The sequence below is a fragment of the Eleginops maclovinus genome, chromosome 1 (genome assembly GCF_036324505.1).
Source record: "Eleginops maclovinus isolate JMC-PN-2008 ecotype Puerto Natales chromosome 1, JC_Emac_rtc_rv5, whole genome shotgun sequence".
NCBI lineage: Eukaryota > Metazoa > Chordata > Actinopteri > Perciformes > Eleginopidae > Eleginops > Eleginops maclovinus.
This window is the reverse complement of record NC_086349.1, coordinates 716,252-733,018: the sequence shown is the minus strand read 5'-3', so window position 1 is coordinate 733,018 and position 16,767 is coordinate 716,252. Positions and strand designations below refer to the sequence as shown.

The 16,767-nt window shown below is 43.7% G+C and overlaps 2 protein-coding genes and 2 long non-coding RNA genes across 5 annotated transcripts; all 4 read right to left on the bottom strand.

Annotated features, from left to right (window-relative positions):
* Positions 1 to 5,383: 5,383 nt before the first annotated feature.
* LOC134869230 (uncharacterized) lies at positions 5,384 to 6,103 on the bottom strand. The gene is made up of 2 exons (XR_010166391.1): positions 5,811 to 6,103; positions 5,384 to 5,678 (listed from the first exon to the last, which is right to left on the bottom strand). It is a non-coding gene; the product is annotated as an uncharacterized LOC134869230 (long non-coding RNA).
* Positions 6,104 to 6,348: 245 nt separating this feature from the next.
* On the bottom strand, positions 6,349 to 8,284 carry LOC134869914 (uncharacterized). Its single transcript, XR_010166471.1, has 3 exons — positions 7,736 to 8,284; positions 7,371 to 7,514; positions 6,349 to 6,495 (listed from the first exon to the last, which is right to left on the bottom strand). It is a non-coding gene; the product is annotated as an uncharacterized LOC134869914 (long non-coding RNA).
* A 403-nt stretch (positions 8,285 to 8,687) lies between these two features.
* Positions 8,688 to 12,283, bottom strand: LOC134870079 (uncharacterized). Its single transcript, XM_063892098.1, has 2 exons — positions 11,696 to 12,283; positions 8,688 to 10,419 (listed from the first exon to the last, which is right to left on the bottom strand). The coding sequence occupies exon 2, from the start codon at positions 10,364 to 10,366 to the stop codon at positions 8,984 to 8,986; it is 1,383 nt and encodes a 460-aa protein (XP_063748168.1). The 5' UTR covers positions 10,367 to 10,419; positions 11,696 to 12,283; the 3' UTR covers positions 8,688 to 8,983.
* A 629-nt stretch (positions 12,284 to 12,912) lies between these two features.
* On the bottom strand, positions 12,913 to 15,824 carry LOC134870065 (protein FAM200A-like). 2 transcript variants are annotated; one of them, XM_063892080.1, is made up of 2 exons: positions 13,504 to 15,824; positions 12,913 to 13,347 (listed from the first exon to the last, which is right to left on the bottom strand). In XM_063892080.1, the coding sequence occupies exon 1, from the start codon at positions 15,586 to 15,588 to the stop codon at positions 13,507 to 13,509; it is 2,082 nt and encodes a 693-aa protein (XP_063748150.1). In that variant the 5' UTR covers positions 15,589 to 15,824; the 3' UTR covers positions 12,913 to 13,347; positions 13,504 to 13,506. The 2 variants fall into 2 exon arrangements, with proteins under 2 accessions (XP_063748150.1, XP_063748158.1); XM_063892088.1 differs by having other exon boundaries at positions 12,913 to 13,344.
* Between the last annotated feature and the right edge of the window lie 943 nt (positions 15,825 to 16,767).

Here is a 16,767-nt window from a genome sequence, read left to right as displayed (position 1 = left end):
TTAGGGGGTGGGGGGTTTTGGGGGGTTCTGGACACATCCTGGGGTCTAAATTTCGATGGACTGTAACAAATTTAAAACTGCTCTGCGGTCTTGAAAAAAGCATGAACCCTTAGCGGTGGTGGCCCAAATTTTTAGGAGGCCAGGAGATCGGTTTAAAACTGAATTGGAAAGTCCCCCTAAAACCCCTTTTCAACAAAGTGACTAAAAATTTGCATAAAAAAAATTTAGGGCAAAATTTATTGCAGCTGCCCGCTATTTTTTGAAAAACCATAACGCAAAAAGCTTAAAAACAAAACACAAAAAAAACACAAAACCTTACACCCTATTTGTTAATCCCCAAATAATAACTGAACTGTAAACCCACAGGGGCGCATCACAAATTTTTTTTAAAAGTCCCCTGACGGGTTCCCAAAAACCCCCCTGTCCCCAGGATGCTAAAAAAAAAAGCCTCGGCTGTCACATGCGAAAAAAAATAAGTAAGCTTTTTTCCCTTTTTTGTAGAGAAATGCCATTCTCCTATTTCCCTTTAAAGGTGGCAAATGATCTTGACCCGGGATACAAAAAATCCCCATTGGGGCCCTCAGTGCTCGTATTAGGATGATTCCAATTTTAAACCTTTTTCCGTGGGGAAAGTCCTTCCCGTGCACAATGTTTCTTAGGAATTTTAAAACCTTTTTAGGGGAAAAGACCTCTCGCAGACCGTTTCTTGTAGCCCGGGTTTTTGGTGGGGCATCAGCCCCCACAGTTTGCAAACCCCAGAAAAAAAAGGGGGTCCGTTCCCCTCTTTTTTGGGGCAGGTTAGCAGCTCAGCAAGGGGGTTGTGAAAGAGTGGGCCGCAAAGATTACCGAAGTTCATTTTTTTTAGTCGCTGCTCGTAAAAAACTGGGGAGGTTTTCAATTTAACTGGAAAAAGCACGGCTAGGGAAACCCCAATTTTGAGTAAGTCTTAAACACTGCAAAAATCCCGCCACACGGAAGAAACTCAGATTTTTTCATTTTGGAAAACTCAGTGTATTTGCTGTAACAATTTATCCAGAAAATTTAAAAAAAATGGGGGCCCATTAAAAATCCCCGTGGAGCCCGTGTCCGCTAGATCCCCACCCCTAAATGGCACCAAAATCAAAAACCTCCAGGCCGGGGGGTTCGCTTGGTCGTCGTTGGGGAAGCCAAAAAACTGTGTCGCACTGGGGTTTCCCCATTTCAGGGGGGCTGAATGTTTAAATACTTTGGGGAAACCTTCAAAGCTTCAGAGTGCCGGGCACTTTTTCATACACTGTTTATGTCCAGGGTTTTGCTTTTGGAGTTTTGGAACAATGGTTCAGGGAGGCCGGAAAAATTTTTTGGAAAAAACGCAACATAACATGAAATCAAAGTCGTTAAGTTTTTGTTTCCCGAGAAGAGCTCTGTGAGACTGCAAACGTTATCCCAACCAGGGCCCGTCGCCCATCCGGTCAAACGCGATCATCAACGATGTCCCGCCCTCATGTCCCGCATGAACGCCCCCGGGTCTTTAAATTCCCCCCGCTCTACTTCCACCAGGGACGCGTTTTTCTTTTATCCCCGTCACGAGTTTCAGTGTCCGCTTTCCGAACGGCCCGAAAAAAGGTTTTGGAAAAAAGTCGAATCGGCGAAAAAGAGCTTGATTCTTTAACCCTTGTTGTCCCCTTAGCCAAAAATAAATTAGCTTTTTGTGCATAGCAGTGAATAAAAAAGCGTTGGGGCATTTTGTCTTGGGCCGGGCCTGTACCCCGCCGGTTTCCACTCATGCAACTCGGGTCCAAAATACGTTTGACGGGTGGCTTTGTCTCAGGACTGTAGTTTGCAATTGCCCTCATTGTCACATCGGCTATGGCTTGAGCATCCCTTTTTGCACTGACGTCAAAGAAACCAAGAAAGCGCTCGCATATCTCACCCTTGGCATTAACGTAGCGAACGATGACAGTCAACTGGCACTTGCAAGATATGTCCGTGGTGTCATCTACTTCGACTGCTATGAATTCGCATGTGTTTATCTCCTTGTTTATTTCCTCCTGAATGACATGATCAATGCTCTCAATTATTTCATTTTGGATTGTACTTGACAAACCCACGAATGTCGTAGCAGTGGCTAGGGTTCCATCATGTTAATATCAAACTCAGCAAAAGAATTAACCCAAAATCCCCAAAGTTCCCCCTTTTTGCTAGAGCTTGCAAAATACATACCCCGGAATGCCTGCTCTTTGGGATCCGAGGTACACCACCCCCAAAATTTATCCCCTTTAAAAAAGGCACGAATTTTTCCCACCTCGGTTTTGGGTTTTAAAACCCTTATTGCGCCCGGGTTTATCTAGTGCCTCCCTATCCCCCTCGCCCAAAAAATTTTATTTTTAGTTCGGAAAAATTTTATGCCACGGGGGCTTGAATGCCTCTCAAATTTCCCCCCGAGAGGGTTTTTTAGATCAAAAAAACCCGTCGTTGTTCCCTTGGGGTTTTTCAAGGGGCTGGAGCGGTCAAACAAGAGGCATGGCCAGCAGAAAAGACAATTTTGCATTACACTCCCCGTTAGCCCCGTCTTTTTGTATAAATTCCCCTTTACAAAAAATCCGGGGATTTTTCCCTTTAAACTCTTCCCCGAGTAAGGGGCGAAAATTTTGGAGTGGGCCTACCCTCCCGTTTTTTTTTTAATGAATTTCAAACGGTTTTTTTATTTAAACGTTTTTCAGAAAAAAAATCTGGGTTTTCCCCAGCCCTCCCTTCTTAAATTTTAACCTTCCCTTTAAAGGTTAGCAACAGCATGGGGTTGGGGGTGTGGGTTTGAAACTTAAAGTTTTTAAGGGAGGAGGGACGTACAAGCTTGCCTCCTCATTTTTTTAAAATTTTTTCAGTTTTTTTGACCCTTTATGACGTTCGGGGGACAAGCCGGCTTTTAACTGATTGGTTTAAAAAACCCTTTGTAGATGGGGGCCAATTTTAAAGGGCCTCCCTTTGATGGCAGTATTTCACCTAAAGGGGCGCTGTTTGCTCGCCAAAGAAAAAAATACATCAGGGAAAATTAAAAAACGGCATATTTGGAACCTTTAAAAAGTGCGTCCCTGAATCCCAAACCCCAGGATATTTTTTTTATTCGGAAAAAAAAAATGGGAAGGGCCCCGCCCCCCCTTGGGGCCCCCGGGGGAAAAAACCCAAAATGAGCATGAAATGTCTCTGTACAGAATTGTGGCTGGCTCTGTTGAGATGACTTGATGCAGCTTCATGGTGCCTTTTACAGCTGGCAACAAGCTCTGGCACTTTTTCATCAAACTTGTCAACATCCTCCTCAGATATCCAGTAGAAGTTAACGGTAGACTTCTGTTTGATCAGGAAGTCATAAACATCCTCAGGGGTCTGCAAATCTTTTCCTCTCTGCACTGCTGTATCGGCTATACGCTTCACAGTTGCTCCAAACTCCATCAGGTGCGCCTTTCCCGTGTGCTTTCTCACTGAAGTTCCAAGTCACACTCTTGAAACCTAAGAGAAAAGGTACAGTACTCAAGAGGTAAAAGTTCTTTCGGTTCCTGTACTGTGTTACAGGCCCATCACTTATGATGTGGAGGGAGGAAGGTGGTGTTTCACATTTTGTCATGGCATCTCTCACAACAGGTTCTAAATGTGGCCCACACAGCACGTTCGTCATGGCGAAGACAGCCAGAGATGGTGGCATAGGTGTGAGTGGATTACCTGTGTATACCACACAGGTGTGGATGGTGGCCTGTTTCCGGCTGCCACCGAAGTGAAAATGCTGGACCTCACGATTCAGTTTACAGGCATAATATCCGAAAAATCAATATGAACGCACAGTTCATCTCTAAGCAGAGAGTGCTTCAACTCTCTGAGGGACCGGGTCTGGTGCAGCCAGTTAAACTGATGGCGTATGAAGGCGTCTATTTCTGGTTGAGGAGACCGAGAAGGTCTGCCGTGCTGCCACTCTTCTCAATTTTGTGAAATTTTGCATATGTTTTCTCCCCTTCTGTAACAACAATCCTCTCCCACTGCTCCCATGTGATGATACTATTATCTAGTGGGCCCTCAAACTCCACCTCATTGTAGCAACATTGGGCACATAAGCGGTACATGCACTTCTGGTTGGTTGAGTCACAAACAATGGCTTCCAGGAGCTCCGAAATCCTATTGGTCAACAGAATGCCTTTCTGACAGAGCCTGTCAACAATCATTTTAAAGTTGTCATGGTCAAAGCAGCTACATGTGTTTCGGTCAGACTCTTTGGCTTGGGTAACATAGAAAGGGCAGTATCTTAGGAATTGTCGATAGGAGATTGCATGGTGTTTCAGGGCAGTTGAATTATAGTTGGAGTGGAGGTCTTTCAGAGAATGAAGAAGTACTCACCTTTGGTGTTTCATTTTATTTTTGGTAACTGTGTCTTTCTTACCCGACAGCATGCGGGTATTCTCGTCTCTACAGAGAAAGCTTACAACCCTCTCCTTTTTCTCCTCTGCAATTTTCTTTTTGTCTCTCTTCTTGTTGCTCACACTTGCATCCTTTCCTTTCTTCACTTTGAGCTTATCAACTTTACATTGCAGCTTTTTTGCTTTCAGTCTTTCACTCTTAAGTACCTTCCTTATTTTGATTAGCTCAAACCTTAGCTTTTCCCTTTCCTTCAGCACTGCTCTATGTTTGCTGGTGCTTTTCTGCACTGCCCTCACAGGAGTTGAGGATGCCCGTGGTCTCTCTAAACGTGGCTGCACATAGTCATGGTCAGCAACATCCACTAAAGGCTCTGGAGGGCCATTAAGCTGGTCATCTGCTGTTGAATTCAGTGAGGGAGGAGTAAGGTTCAAAACTTCAGCAAGCACTCTTTTCCTCTCTCTGTACTTTCTCTGGTACTGTTTCCACTTTTTCCCTCATCTGCACCTGTTTTTTCCCTGGGCAGATCTGCGACTGGGATGTTTGTGATCTTTCCCTGTCTCTTTGTCCTTCTCTTTGTCCTTTGATAGCTAAGAGTAAGAAGATGAATAAAACTGTTAATCTTATGGCCTTAATTCTTCTTCCATTTTAATGTCACATCTCTCTCTAAAACTACCCTTTCAGAAGATCTACATCACTGATTTTACTTTCTCATGAAGCGCGCGCGTGTGTGTGTGTGTGTGTGTGTGTGTGTGGTATACCTTCGCTTTCTTTTAGTCAGATAATTTGCCCTTGCAGCAGGATCTGCATTAACCCGCGCTCTGTGGCGAGCCACTTTTTCTTTACTTGTTAGAGCAGGGTTCCCCCCAGGATTTTTAGTCTTAAATTTAAGACTTTTTAAGACCTTTTTAAGACCACTTTCAATAAAATTTAAGACCAACGTCGCACCTTCCCTGGTATGCGTATTAATGAAAAAATTGAAAATCAATCAATCAATCAATCAATCAAATAAATAACTTTAATGAACAATATGCTCTGAGGACAACAGCTTTCAAAGATCTGCTTCAACATAACATTCACCATATTTAAACACAATAACTGTGTGAGGAGTGCATGTATGCACATGCACACGTCTGTGGGTGCGCCTTTGTATGGATGTTTTTTCCCAAAGTAACCTACAGCCTGTCTACACTGTATTTAAGTCATTAATTTAAGAACCATTTAAAACAATAACTGTGAGGGGTGTACGTGTGTGTGTGTTTGTGTGTGCGTGTGCCTGCATTCGTCTGTGGGTGTGCCTGTGTGCGGTTGTTGCAATCTACACTGTATTTAAGTCCTAAGACAGAATAATTTAAAACAATAACTGTGAGGGGTGTACGTGTGTGTGTGTGTTTGTGTGTGCGTGTGCCTGCATTCGTCTGTGGGTGTGCCTGTGTGCATTTCAATAGATCCTACAGCTTTTGGAGCTCAGCTCTTTTGGCAGCAATCTGTTCGTCCAGTTTAATGAGTTCAGCCATCTTTTCCTTGTGGCTCCTTCTAAAGGCATTCGATTTTGCTATTAGCTCCGCCATCTTGCTGCCTGCTTGCTTGGCTTCAGCCTGGTCTGCCAACTTATCAGCATCCCTGAGCAGATGTTCGGCTACCTCCTTGATGGATCTTCTGTGCTTTCTCAGTTGCTCCAGGTTCTCCTCAATGGCCTTTCGTTTTTCTGACTCTGCTTGAGATTCTCTGTTTTTTCTCTCCGTCTCAAGATGAATTCTATATCTTGCTCTGGAAGATGAGACCGAGGAAAGCAGGGCTGGCGTGAGGGGGACCTTGGTAACCCCTCCATGGAGAGAGATGTAGTCACAGACGATTCTCTGCGCTACAACGGTGTCTTCGTGAATGTTAGCGGTTTCAATTTCTTTGTTCACCGAAAAGCCCCGCTCAACTGTTGCCTGCCCGTGTGATTGAGTAGAAGCTTCTGGATAAAGGACCAAAGTTGTGGGTAGGTCTCACTGATGATGTTGCTTAGAAAGACATCCAGTCTTTTCTTGAATGGCTGGAAGGACTGAAATTCTTCAGTTCGGACCTCCAGGGACAGCATCTCTGAGAACTTCTGGGTGATCAGATCACCTAAGAAGAGTGGATGAAAGAGCATTCAAATAAATGTATAGCTACAATATCAGTAATATATTATTATTCATACGACTGCTTGATCTAATGTCCTATTGTGCTGTGTTAGCATATGCATTATGTTATGATTCTTATTACGTAGTTCCTATTTTTTGACCATCGGCCGCATTGGGAAGCTTCAATGAACTGTCACATTAAAGAGTGTTACAATACACTTAGTGCTATGCACTGCACAGCATTATTCTAACTTATAATGGCATGACAACAATGGCATAATCAGGATAACGAACTGCATTCGTAGATAAAACAAATAATGCACTTTGAGGTGTAACGCCTGTGCTACCACTTTGAACATGCAGTATTTTTTGATACAAGAATACCATGATGTTCTTTATCCCTTACGTACAGGTATTACATTAGTAAATTGTATGCTTATGTTTAGACCTCATTAATAAAATAATGTATGAATATGTACCAGCAGCAACTCCTCCATCCAACTGTCTGTCTTGTAGAAACTTCCTGACTATGCTCTTCATCTGTTTCTGACACAGTTCAGGGTTGCTGTACTAAGGCTGGGTTCAGACAAGTTAATTGTCTAACAATCGGAAACTTCAAAGGGCTCCTCTCCTGAATCTTCTGGACCATTTTGGATAGACACTCCATGTATTGGTTTTGAAAATGTAGGATGGAAAGTTCCTCTGAGGATTTACTCCGCTGTTGGAGTTCCTAAGGATGAATAAGGACTAGCTGAAGTGAACTGTCCCTGATTACAACACAACTGTTTACAACACAACTCTCCTTGCTCTTTCCCTTTAACCACCAAATTGCAATTTTGTGAAACGCCTACTTGTCGGCCATGATTATTTCCAGAATACCTTTATGGCAGTCTCTGCACCAATGCCGATGTCCACTGCCTTTGGATGCACCCTCGACTGCTTGTCAGTGACATCAAGCCGTACCAAGTGCTGAGGTGTGACATCAGTCAGTAGCTCTCGCTTGATGAATCGCCTCAGCAAATTCTACAAAACAGGGAAAACATATCCGAGAATGAAAATGTCTTTGGGACACAGTAGCATCATTGTCACAATACACTTGAGCTATTTGAAATTGATTATATAGATGTAGTCTGTGGTCACATATTGGCCCAAATCAACCAGCAGTAGTCTTATTGTAATGAAAAGAGATGATGTTAAATAAAAGACATATATTCACACAGATTCACTTAAAAGATTCAGCTTACCTTCAGTAATTCAGCCAAGTCATTGGCAAAGAATGGAAGCACAGGTTCATCCGTTTGATACTTTGTCAAGAAGGGTGTCACACTTCGTGAAACTGCCATGAAAAAATGCAGCTTTGCCAAAATAAGAGGGTCTTTGGTTGCCACCTCGATGGTGTCATAAGAAGACGTTCCAGGGTTTGGGAGCTTCTTGGTTGTAACAGCATCAACATATTTCTTCATGTCAGGCCAGATCTCAATGGCTCTCTGCACTACTGGGAGGTTCTCGATCCAGCGGTGACCACAGAAAGGCAAAGCAAAGGTTTTGGACTTTGTAAGATTGCAAAAACCCTCCCTTCTTGCTGGCACATTGTGAAAAATAGTATGAAGAGCTCTTAAGAACTTCTCCATATGCCACTCAGTGAATCCACATTTGACAGCATTATGTAGAGTGTGTAGCCCACAACTTCCCACTACAACCAACTGGGCACCCCCAAAATGCTCAGCATGCTCCGTCCGCAGCATCTCAAGAAAACGCCAATTGACGTTGGGTCCGTCCATGGACAAAGAGACCATCCTCCTCAAATCAAGGTCACATAAACACTCCTACAAGAAATATCAGAAACAAAATTCAAACACCTTTGCAGTATTCTGTCATACAATATAAAAGTGCTCTATAACCATTTGTATCATGCTTTGGGTAGGGGATATTGGATTGAACAAGTTGCTGATATACAGGGATTAAAGCAAAAAAAAATCCTGAGCCTGAACTTTTAGACTCATGCAAACAACTATATACATGTATGCAGATTATTGTATAGTGTTCACAATGGTTCCCAAACTGGGGGCCATGGCCCCCTTCCGTGGCCGTGACCCCCCTGGTGCCCCCCTTTTGATAAAAACACTCTTAAATAGTGAATTTTGAGCATGCTGTAGTAAATGCACTCTGAAATTTAGGGTACATTAAAAGGACTGATTTACTTTTCAAACAGTTTTAATAAATCAAATAATTCAACAATTTCAACATTTCAATAACTTTGAACTTTGTTCATCAGAAATAAAATGGCAAATTAAATACACAGATGTTAATAAAACCAATAGAAAGTTATATCAAGTAATATCAAAACAAGTAATCAAAAACATTAACTCCTACATGAAATGATAACTTAAATCAAATAGAAAGAAATAAACAAAGTGCATTTGTATCTCCAAAGTACTTTTTAGTGGGGTTTAAGTTATCAAAACTAGATTCAAAAAATGAAACAAAGTGCTCTATTTTTTCCTCTTTTTTCCGGGTTCTGAGTCATCCGAACTCTTCCTTTTTCCAGAGGTAGTTGAGGCTATTGAAGAGGATTTCTTGGCTGGACCATGAAACAGAGAAAATAACTTTGGTTGCCCAGAGGATGCAGTGGATGGCCCAGAGGAGGAGGCAGAGGGCCCAGATGAGGAAGCAGAGGGCCCAGATGAGAAGGCAGAGGGCCCAGATGAGGAGGCAGAGGGCCCAGATGAGGAGGCAGAGGGCCCAGATGAGGAGGCGGAAGGCTTATTAGTTGCCCCAGACGAGGAGGCAGAGGGCCCAGAGGAGGAGCTGGATGGCTTTTTAGCTGCCCCAGAGGAGGTGGTGGAGGGCCCAGTGGGTCGAAAAGGTCTTGTTTTTGCAGAGGAGATGGTCTTTGGTGAAGGTCTGGTTGGTCTAGGTGAGGCAGCTGGCCTAGTGGAGGAAGAGGATGGCCCTTTTGATTTCTTCGCCTGGGTCACTATTCTGTTTGCCACCGCTGTAGACCTCACCCTCATGGCCTCACTCATCCTTTTCTCCCTCATTCCCTGTTCTCTTGCCTTCTTTTTCTCTAGGTGGAGTTGGTATGTTTTATAGGAGGAAAGGCAAGAATTCCTTAAAGGCTGGTCAATTAACATTGTTGAGGCCGTCCACTTCCTGGCTTTCATTGTTGACTTAATTATGGCGAGGCTCTCATACGTTTCCACATTCATCCTGCACCTGTCTGCCTCCAGTATGTCATCCATTATGTTGAAAGACCCCTCCACCAGCGGGCCTGTGAAAATTGAAAGAAGGGCTTTCACAAGTTTGATCAGGGTTGGGTATCTCACACCTCTTTCTGAATTTCTTAGAAGTGCCACCTGACTCCACCAGTCCACATCCACTCGGCTGTTTTCTTCAACATAGGTATTGGCCAGAGGTACCAGGTCAGCATCTATTTGGTATGCACGAACCTCCTCCCGCAGTGGGCCGAGTGCTTCAGGTGGAACCACATTAGGCAAGGCCTTCCCTAATGCCATGAATGCTGAACCTAAGGAGTCACACTGTATGAGGGATGGGGTCAGAGCCGAGAGTGAGGTGACCATGTGGTTGTCGAGGGGAAGGTTTTTGAGTAGAAACTCTGCTGCCTTCATGTAGCCCTCTCTGAGGGAGTTGTACAAGTTTCCAACCCACAGTGTCTTCGCCACACGGGCCTTGGTCATGGCAGAGTATCCATATTTTCCAACACACAGGGATTTGTTAGGCAGCTGTAACGCTGCATCCCGTACATTGATCTTGAGGATCTCTTTGACACTCAGGGGGATAGCTCCTGGCTTCATGAATTTGCTTAGCAGCTCTCTTACCAGTGCCAACATTTCAACATGCAACAAGTGCACCATTGGTTTCTCATGTTGCAGTTTTTTCAGAAATGCCTGAAATGTTGGAAGGACACCTGTAAACATACAAAAAACATTTAGGCATGTTTCCATTAGTTGTAATTAAAACTTAGAACAAGACATCAGTTACTACTATGCAACTAGGTAATTACAGTACAGTTACTAACTATACAATGCTGTAAGGAATTCTCTTGAGGTGGATTACTTTTGTTGAAAAATAGACCTAACTGTTCCATTTGCACCTTGTCTTAACTAAAAAGCTATGCCATCCAGGAGAGCTGGGCCATTACCACCAAGTAATAAATAAATGTATGTAAACTAGCCATGGATTTTCCTACTCATTCAAGATACCTCTGAACAGGTCAATCAAGACTGTGAGCCTATCAAAATCTGTGAATAGCACAGAGATGCGTTCCTTCCGGCTCTGGTTTGTTTGGGTCCTGGATGCTGTGGCCTGTTCTCCTTGCAGAACCTCTATTCTGGCCCTTTCCTGAGGCGAGACCTTGTGCCTTTCAAGGACTTGTTTGAGTAACTTTCTGGAGTGCACACACACACACACCCACGTTATGCTCCCTCTTATAAAACCATATGGGGATTAAGGCTGCATGTTATAACATACAGCATTATAGACAATACACTAATACATCCCTATTTTATTTTTTTAATGAAAAAAAAAACTGTCAGTAATGCAATATTTTTATCATATCATCATACAGCATATAGCTGGCAGTTTCATGTGTTGCATTAACTACAGCAATACTATAAAGCCGTTATAGCCACTATTAAAAAAAACAGCTTGATTCTGCACTACAACACATTTTCTCATAAGGGAAGGCTATAGGCCAGAATATAACACATGTTCAAAAAAAGAAAAGAAAAAAGCTCCTTAAAAAGGAAGGTCGTTTTATTTTCGCGCAAGACAAAATAGTTATATATCAACTATCAATCCCAACGGGGTGCTGCTGAATGACAGCGCAAGGGATAAGACGCGGCTCGTAGGTGTAGGTTTCGGATGTTGTCAACATTTAAAAGCACGCATGTATGCCAGGTAACCGCACGGGTGAGCAAATAAAGAGGACCTCTGCTGTGTACTCTGTGTTATTTTGTGAAGAGTGCTCATAGAAACGACTAGGCTAAAACTACACAAGTCCCGACTTTGTGTCCGACTTTTACATTGGGTTTCGCCGCACACAAAGACAATCGCAATTGTCGTAAGGGGGGGTCTCAGCCGAGAATCGGACACGATAGTCGCGTATTTTGAGCCAGGCTGAGAGGCTATACTGTGACAAATACGATTTAATTCACACACATTTTTAAATGCTTTGTACCTACCTGTATTTATGCTCTTCGCCCGGATCCAGTAGGTTGTAGTAGTGCACAATCAGGACATCCAGGAGTTCTCTCACCCTATTGCACACCTCCAACATCTGCAGGAACCTGTTACTGATGGGCCTGATCAAGCTCTTCGGTGTAAGATGGAGTAATCTCTGGAATTCCGAAAATATTTCTTTCTGTTTCGGAGACTTCTCTATGTCATAAAACACATCCGAGCAGAAATCTTCCACCTCTGCCTTGAAAGGGCTCATCATGGCTTTTGCACCGTTAGAAACCATATGGACTGTGTCGCCAGATATATCCAGCAGGTGCGGGTTCTCCCTGCGCAACTGTGTCTCGAGACCGGACTTCTTTCCCCGCATAACCGCACAATTGTCCAGTAAAATACTGGTCACCTGCTGCAGCCCTAAACCATAGGACTGCAGCACATCCTTCAATTCCTGGGTAAGTGCTGCAGCATTGGCTATGTTCATTTTTCGACTAGCGAGGTGTTGCGTTTTAACAGCATTTTCCTCATTGTCAAAAAAACGAACAAGAACATTGAGGACTTTATCCATGTTATTATTGGTGGCCTCGTCGACGTTCAGGGGAAAACATGTTGTTTTTCAGTTTGGTGGAAATTTGCCTTTTAAACTCAGGTGTTATCCCGTGAGTGTTGAAATAGCTGGCCAGCTGATTTGAAATGGACATTTTACTTAGTGCAATTTTATCTTCCGCTACTTTTTTACACAGCTCGACCAGGGGTTGTGATAGCGTGAAGGAGAGGTCGTGTTCTGCGAGAAATGCACACACCCGTATTTTTAACTCACACACACGGTCAGTTATGGAAGCCGGTACATCAGATGTTGTTGTTGCTCCTGGTAAACGCGTCGTGTGTGGGACAGCACGAACAGCAGCTAGGTGACGAGGGTCTGATTCGTGTTTACGAAGAACCTTTTTGCCGCTGGATGCATATATTAGCCTCCTGGAGCACAGCGTGCAGAAGCAAGCGCCTGTCTCACTCAACTTCTTACACCAACTGCTAAATGGTTTGCCATCTCGTCCAATCTCCTCCAGCCATACCCAGCGCCATTTATTTTTCAGACCTTTATCTATCTCGAGGGTATTTTCCCCTGGTTTCATGTACTGCATCGCGCCTGCTCCTATGCCCCTCTCTCCATTAACTACAGTCACAGCCTTCGTAGTAAGAGAGTAGGCCTATCTGTGCTACAGTTTAGTTCAGGGGTTTTCAACTGGTTTTGTCCCAGGGACCACCATTCGGACTAGAAAGCAATCCGCGGCCCACTGATGTGCCTGCGCGTGCGCGTGTGTATTTGGTGTTACATGCATAGCTCAATGCATGAAACATGAAAGAGAGGCCACGCAGATTTTATAATAATAAAAGTAGATTTATTAAATTAAATTAAATTAAAGATTATTTTAAAGAAAGAATAAAGAATAATAAAGTGTTGTGCAATTCAGTATTGGGAAAAGTAACTAAAAATGTCATGCAAAGTCAGTCTAGGTGTGTGACAAAACAACAACGGAGAACAAAAATCCAACAACACCGGAGAACCAAAATCCAACAAATGAAGACCAAGGCAGCCTCAACTGCTGGCTGGTCAGGGCTTTTATAACCCAGCCAGGACAGACCTGTCACCAATCACCTGCTGTAGAGACAGAGAGATTGAGAAAAGCAGAGAGATTGAGAAAAGCAGAGAGAGATTGAGAAAAGCAGGGAGAGAGAACAGGCTTACCATTAACACAGGGCGGGGCCTAAACCCGCCAGGGTCGTAACAGTGAAAACATGGGAGAATTAGGCCTACCTGTCAGTGTGATATCTGGGCGTGGTGAAGTCCACACAGCCTGTCTATTCGTGGCGAAATGGTAGACAGAGACAGTCTCATGTCATTCTCTGGATCAAGCCTAGCCCTGTACTTATTCTTTAAGTACGCCAGTGTAGAAAAACCACTCTCACACAGGTATGTGGTTGGAAAGGGCAAAAGACACCTCATTGCTTTTGCAGCAAGCTGTGGAAATTCTGTCTGGCAACTTATCCAGAATTTAACAAGGGGCTGTGTGTCGTACATATGCCTCCTGACAGAGTCTGTGGACATCTCAATCAGCTTATCCTCTTCCACAGCCGTCAGACTTGACCCTACTGATGCATCGTCACTGAATGGGAGCAGGATCCACTTGCTGTCACGGCGCCACTCTTCCGAATCAGTGAAGTACTTTGCGAATTGACGCACAAGCTTCCTCAAATGCTCACATATAGTGTCGTTGATGTCAGTGCTGTCAGGGTATTCCTCAACTGAAGGAAACATCGCCAAGTTATTGCTCTCCACTCGTTCGATCCACTTTGACATTTTTTTCACAAATGCGTCGAGCTTCTCGTAGAGCTGCATGACGTTTGCATCTCTCCCTTGCATGGAGCTGTTCAACTTGTTCAGCTCTGCAAAAACATCTGTGAGGTACGCCAGCTTAGTTAACCAGTAACTATCGTTGAAATTGGAAGCCAGATCAGAATGCTTCTCGCACAAGAACTCGTAGATAGCTCCGCGTAGTTCAAACACACGGGCGAGCACAGCGCCGCGAGACAGCCAACGCACCTCTGAATGATAAAGGAGAGAGCTGTGTTCACTTCCCAAGTCATGGCATAGGGATGAAAACAGGCGTGTATTCAATGCGTTTCGTTTTATGAAGTTGACCGTCTTGACAACGACATCAAACACACCACTGAGCTCAACACTGAGATCTTTGGAGGCGAGAGCCTCTCTATGAATCAGGCAGTGTGTCCAAATTACCCCCGGAGCCACCCTCCTTACATGCGCAAACAGTCCAGTCTTGCTGCCACTCATGGCTCGGGCCCCATCGCTGCATAATGCAACGCACCTCTGCCACGAGATATTGTGCTCCGTGAAAAAATCGTCCAGTGCTTTAAATATTTCTACACCGGTAGTTCGCCCGGGCAGTGGTTTGCAAAAAAGAAATTCCTCGCACATAGTGCCACTGTCCTCGTATCGCACAAATGTTAACAGTTGCGCATCATTAGTAACATCTGTCGTCTCGTCGATTTGAAGGGAAAACAGAACTGTCTGAAGTTTTGCCATCAGCTGGTCTTTGACATCATTTGCCATTTCCCCAATTCGTCTTCCGATTGTGTTGTCTGACAACGGAATAGTTTTTAATTTGTTGGCACATTCTTCGCTTACCATAGCTCTGCACATATCTATGGCTGCTGGCAATATAAGCTGCTCTGCAATGGTATGGGGCTTCTTACTTTTTGCAACCCTGAGAGCGACCAGATACGATGCTTTCAGTGCGTTTTCATTTATTTTTGCACTCTTCCTCATGGTAGCCTGCTGTCCTTTGAAATCACGCAACATCTGTTGCATGTACTCAACGGGTTTGGCCTTCAAGTGGACGTGATGCGTCTCCATATGCCGCGTAAGTTTCGACGGCTTCATAGCTTCATTACAGAGAATTGTTGAACATACGAAACACAGTGGTACCTCCTCTCCTGCTCTGTCTGTCGTCACTGTGAATCCATATTTAACATATTCCTCATTGTATTTTCTTTTTCGTCTTTTTTGCGAAGTTGACGCTTCGGAAGCCTGTCCTTGCCCTATCGTGGCGGCCTGTCCCTCTGTCGTGGCAGCCTGACCCTCTGTCATGGCAGCCTGTCCCTCTGGCACTTTCCTCACTACAAAACGATCCATTGGTGCTAGATATATAGCTAGACTAGTACATATGTAACAAATGTTTGCTGTACTACAACCTATCTTAAAATACTCTCGTCGGCTATGCTTATAAATGTGTGTCAACTTTGCTCGCAAGACTGTACGTAATGAATAATAAGTGAGGTTAGCGACGCAACTCATTACCATTAGCGAATCACAGGCTACCATAGACTGGATAGGCGCAAGGCTACATTCTGTCAGCTTGAATTTCCTTTATATTATTTTAAACATATTTTTCACGATATGTAACGGTATTCTGGAAATGTGTTGAAATATCAAAGCGAATTTATATAAAAAAAAAACAATGGTGAACTGATCAACATAGGCTCTTGTCACGGACCACATGCAATGCCGCCGCGGACCACCAGGGGTCCGCGGACCACCGGTTGAAAACCCCTGGTTTAGTTGATCGAGGCGCGTTGTGTTAAGGCCCGCCCCGTTTTGCTTCTGATTGGCTAACACTGTTTAACATCAGAACTGGACAGCGGCGCTTCTTTCCTACCATTGGCAGAGAACGAACAGACTCGAAAGCCGTGGAGTTATCGCGTTTTGGGTTTAAAAAAAAAAATAATAATATTTTTTTTTTCCACTCCAAGTGCTGCAGGCCAGAAATCCGGCCCGGGGCCGGAATACTTTAATCCATGTGATATAACAGTTTACACTATATACATTTTCATATGAAAGGGCAACAGATTTTTTTATTTGTTTTACATTTTGTCAGTCTTAACAGTAATAGACTACATATTACTGTGTAAGATTATAGAAGGCCTATTCATTATTCCACAGTACTGCTATTCCTGCAGTTTGTTGCCAGACTGTGTGAAAAGTTACTAACAAAACTATACTAGACAAATTGCTAATAACTTGTTCAGCTCAGTTGTTTTAAGAATCGCAATTCTTATCTAGGTAATGCACGGTAAGCAACTAAGAAAACGTGATGACTCAATATTGACAAAAACGATTTCCTTTAGATGGCAGTAGCGCATTAGCGCGGGCTCTGAAGTTAGCATGGGAATAATTGTACAGCCCTGTTTACCATTTCATAAAGTAGCCTAGCTTATCTCTTGTGCAGAGCCTCACTGTAGCACGGATATGCTCTGCCTATATGGACTTTAATTTCAAAACATCCCTGTTTTACCTTTAGGTTACATATTGAATTATCTTTTATTAAGTATTCTTCAGAAATGTTATCTGTAGCAACTTACCTTGAAATTACTGAGAAGGTCCACCGCCTTTGCATGGCCCATGAACTGCGAGCCAAAATATCGTGATCGAACACGGTCACCGTCCCAGTAGCGGAGATGGATGTCAAGCTGTTTGGTTTTTGTGCTTTTGTTGAGGCTTTCG

What these genes read in the sequence shown, in the direction of transcription:
- LOC134870065 (XM_063892080.1), bottom strand. Translation starts at nt 15,588, where the DNA reads ATGGTAGCCTGTGATTCGCTAATGGTAATGAGTTGCGTCGCTAACCTC.
- LOC134870079 (XM_063892098.1), bottom strand. Translation starts at nt 10,366, where the DNA reads ATGGTGCACTTGTTGCATGTTGAAATGTTGGCACTGGTAAGAGAGCTG.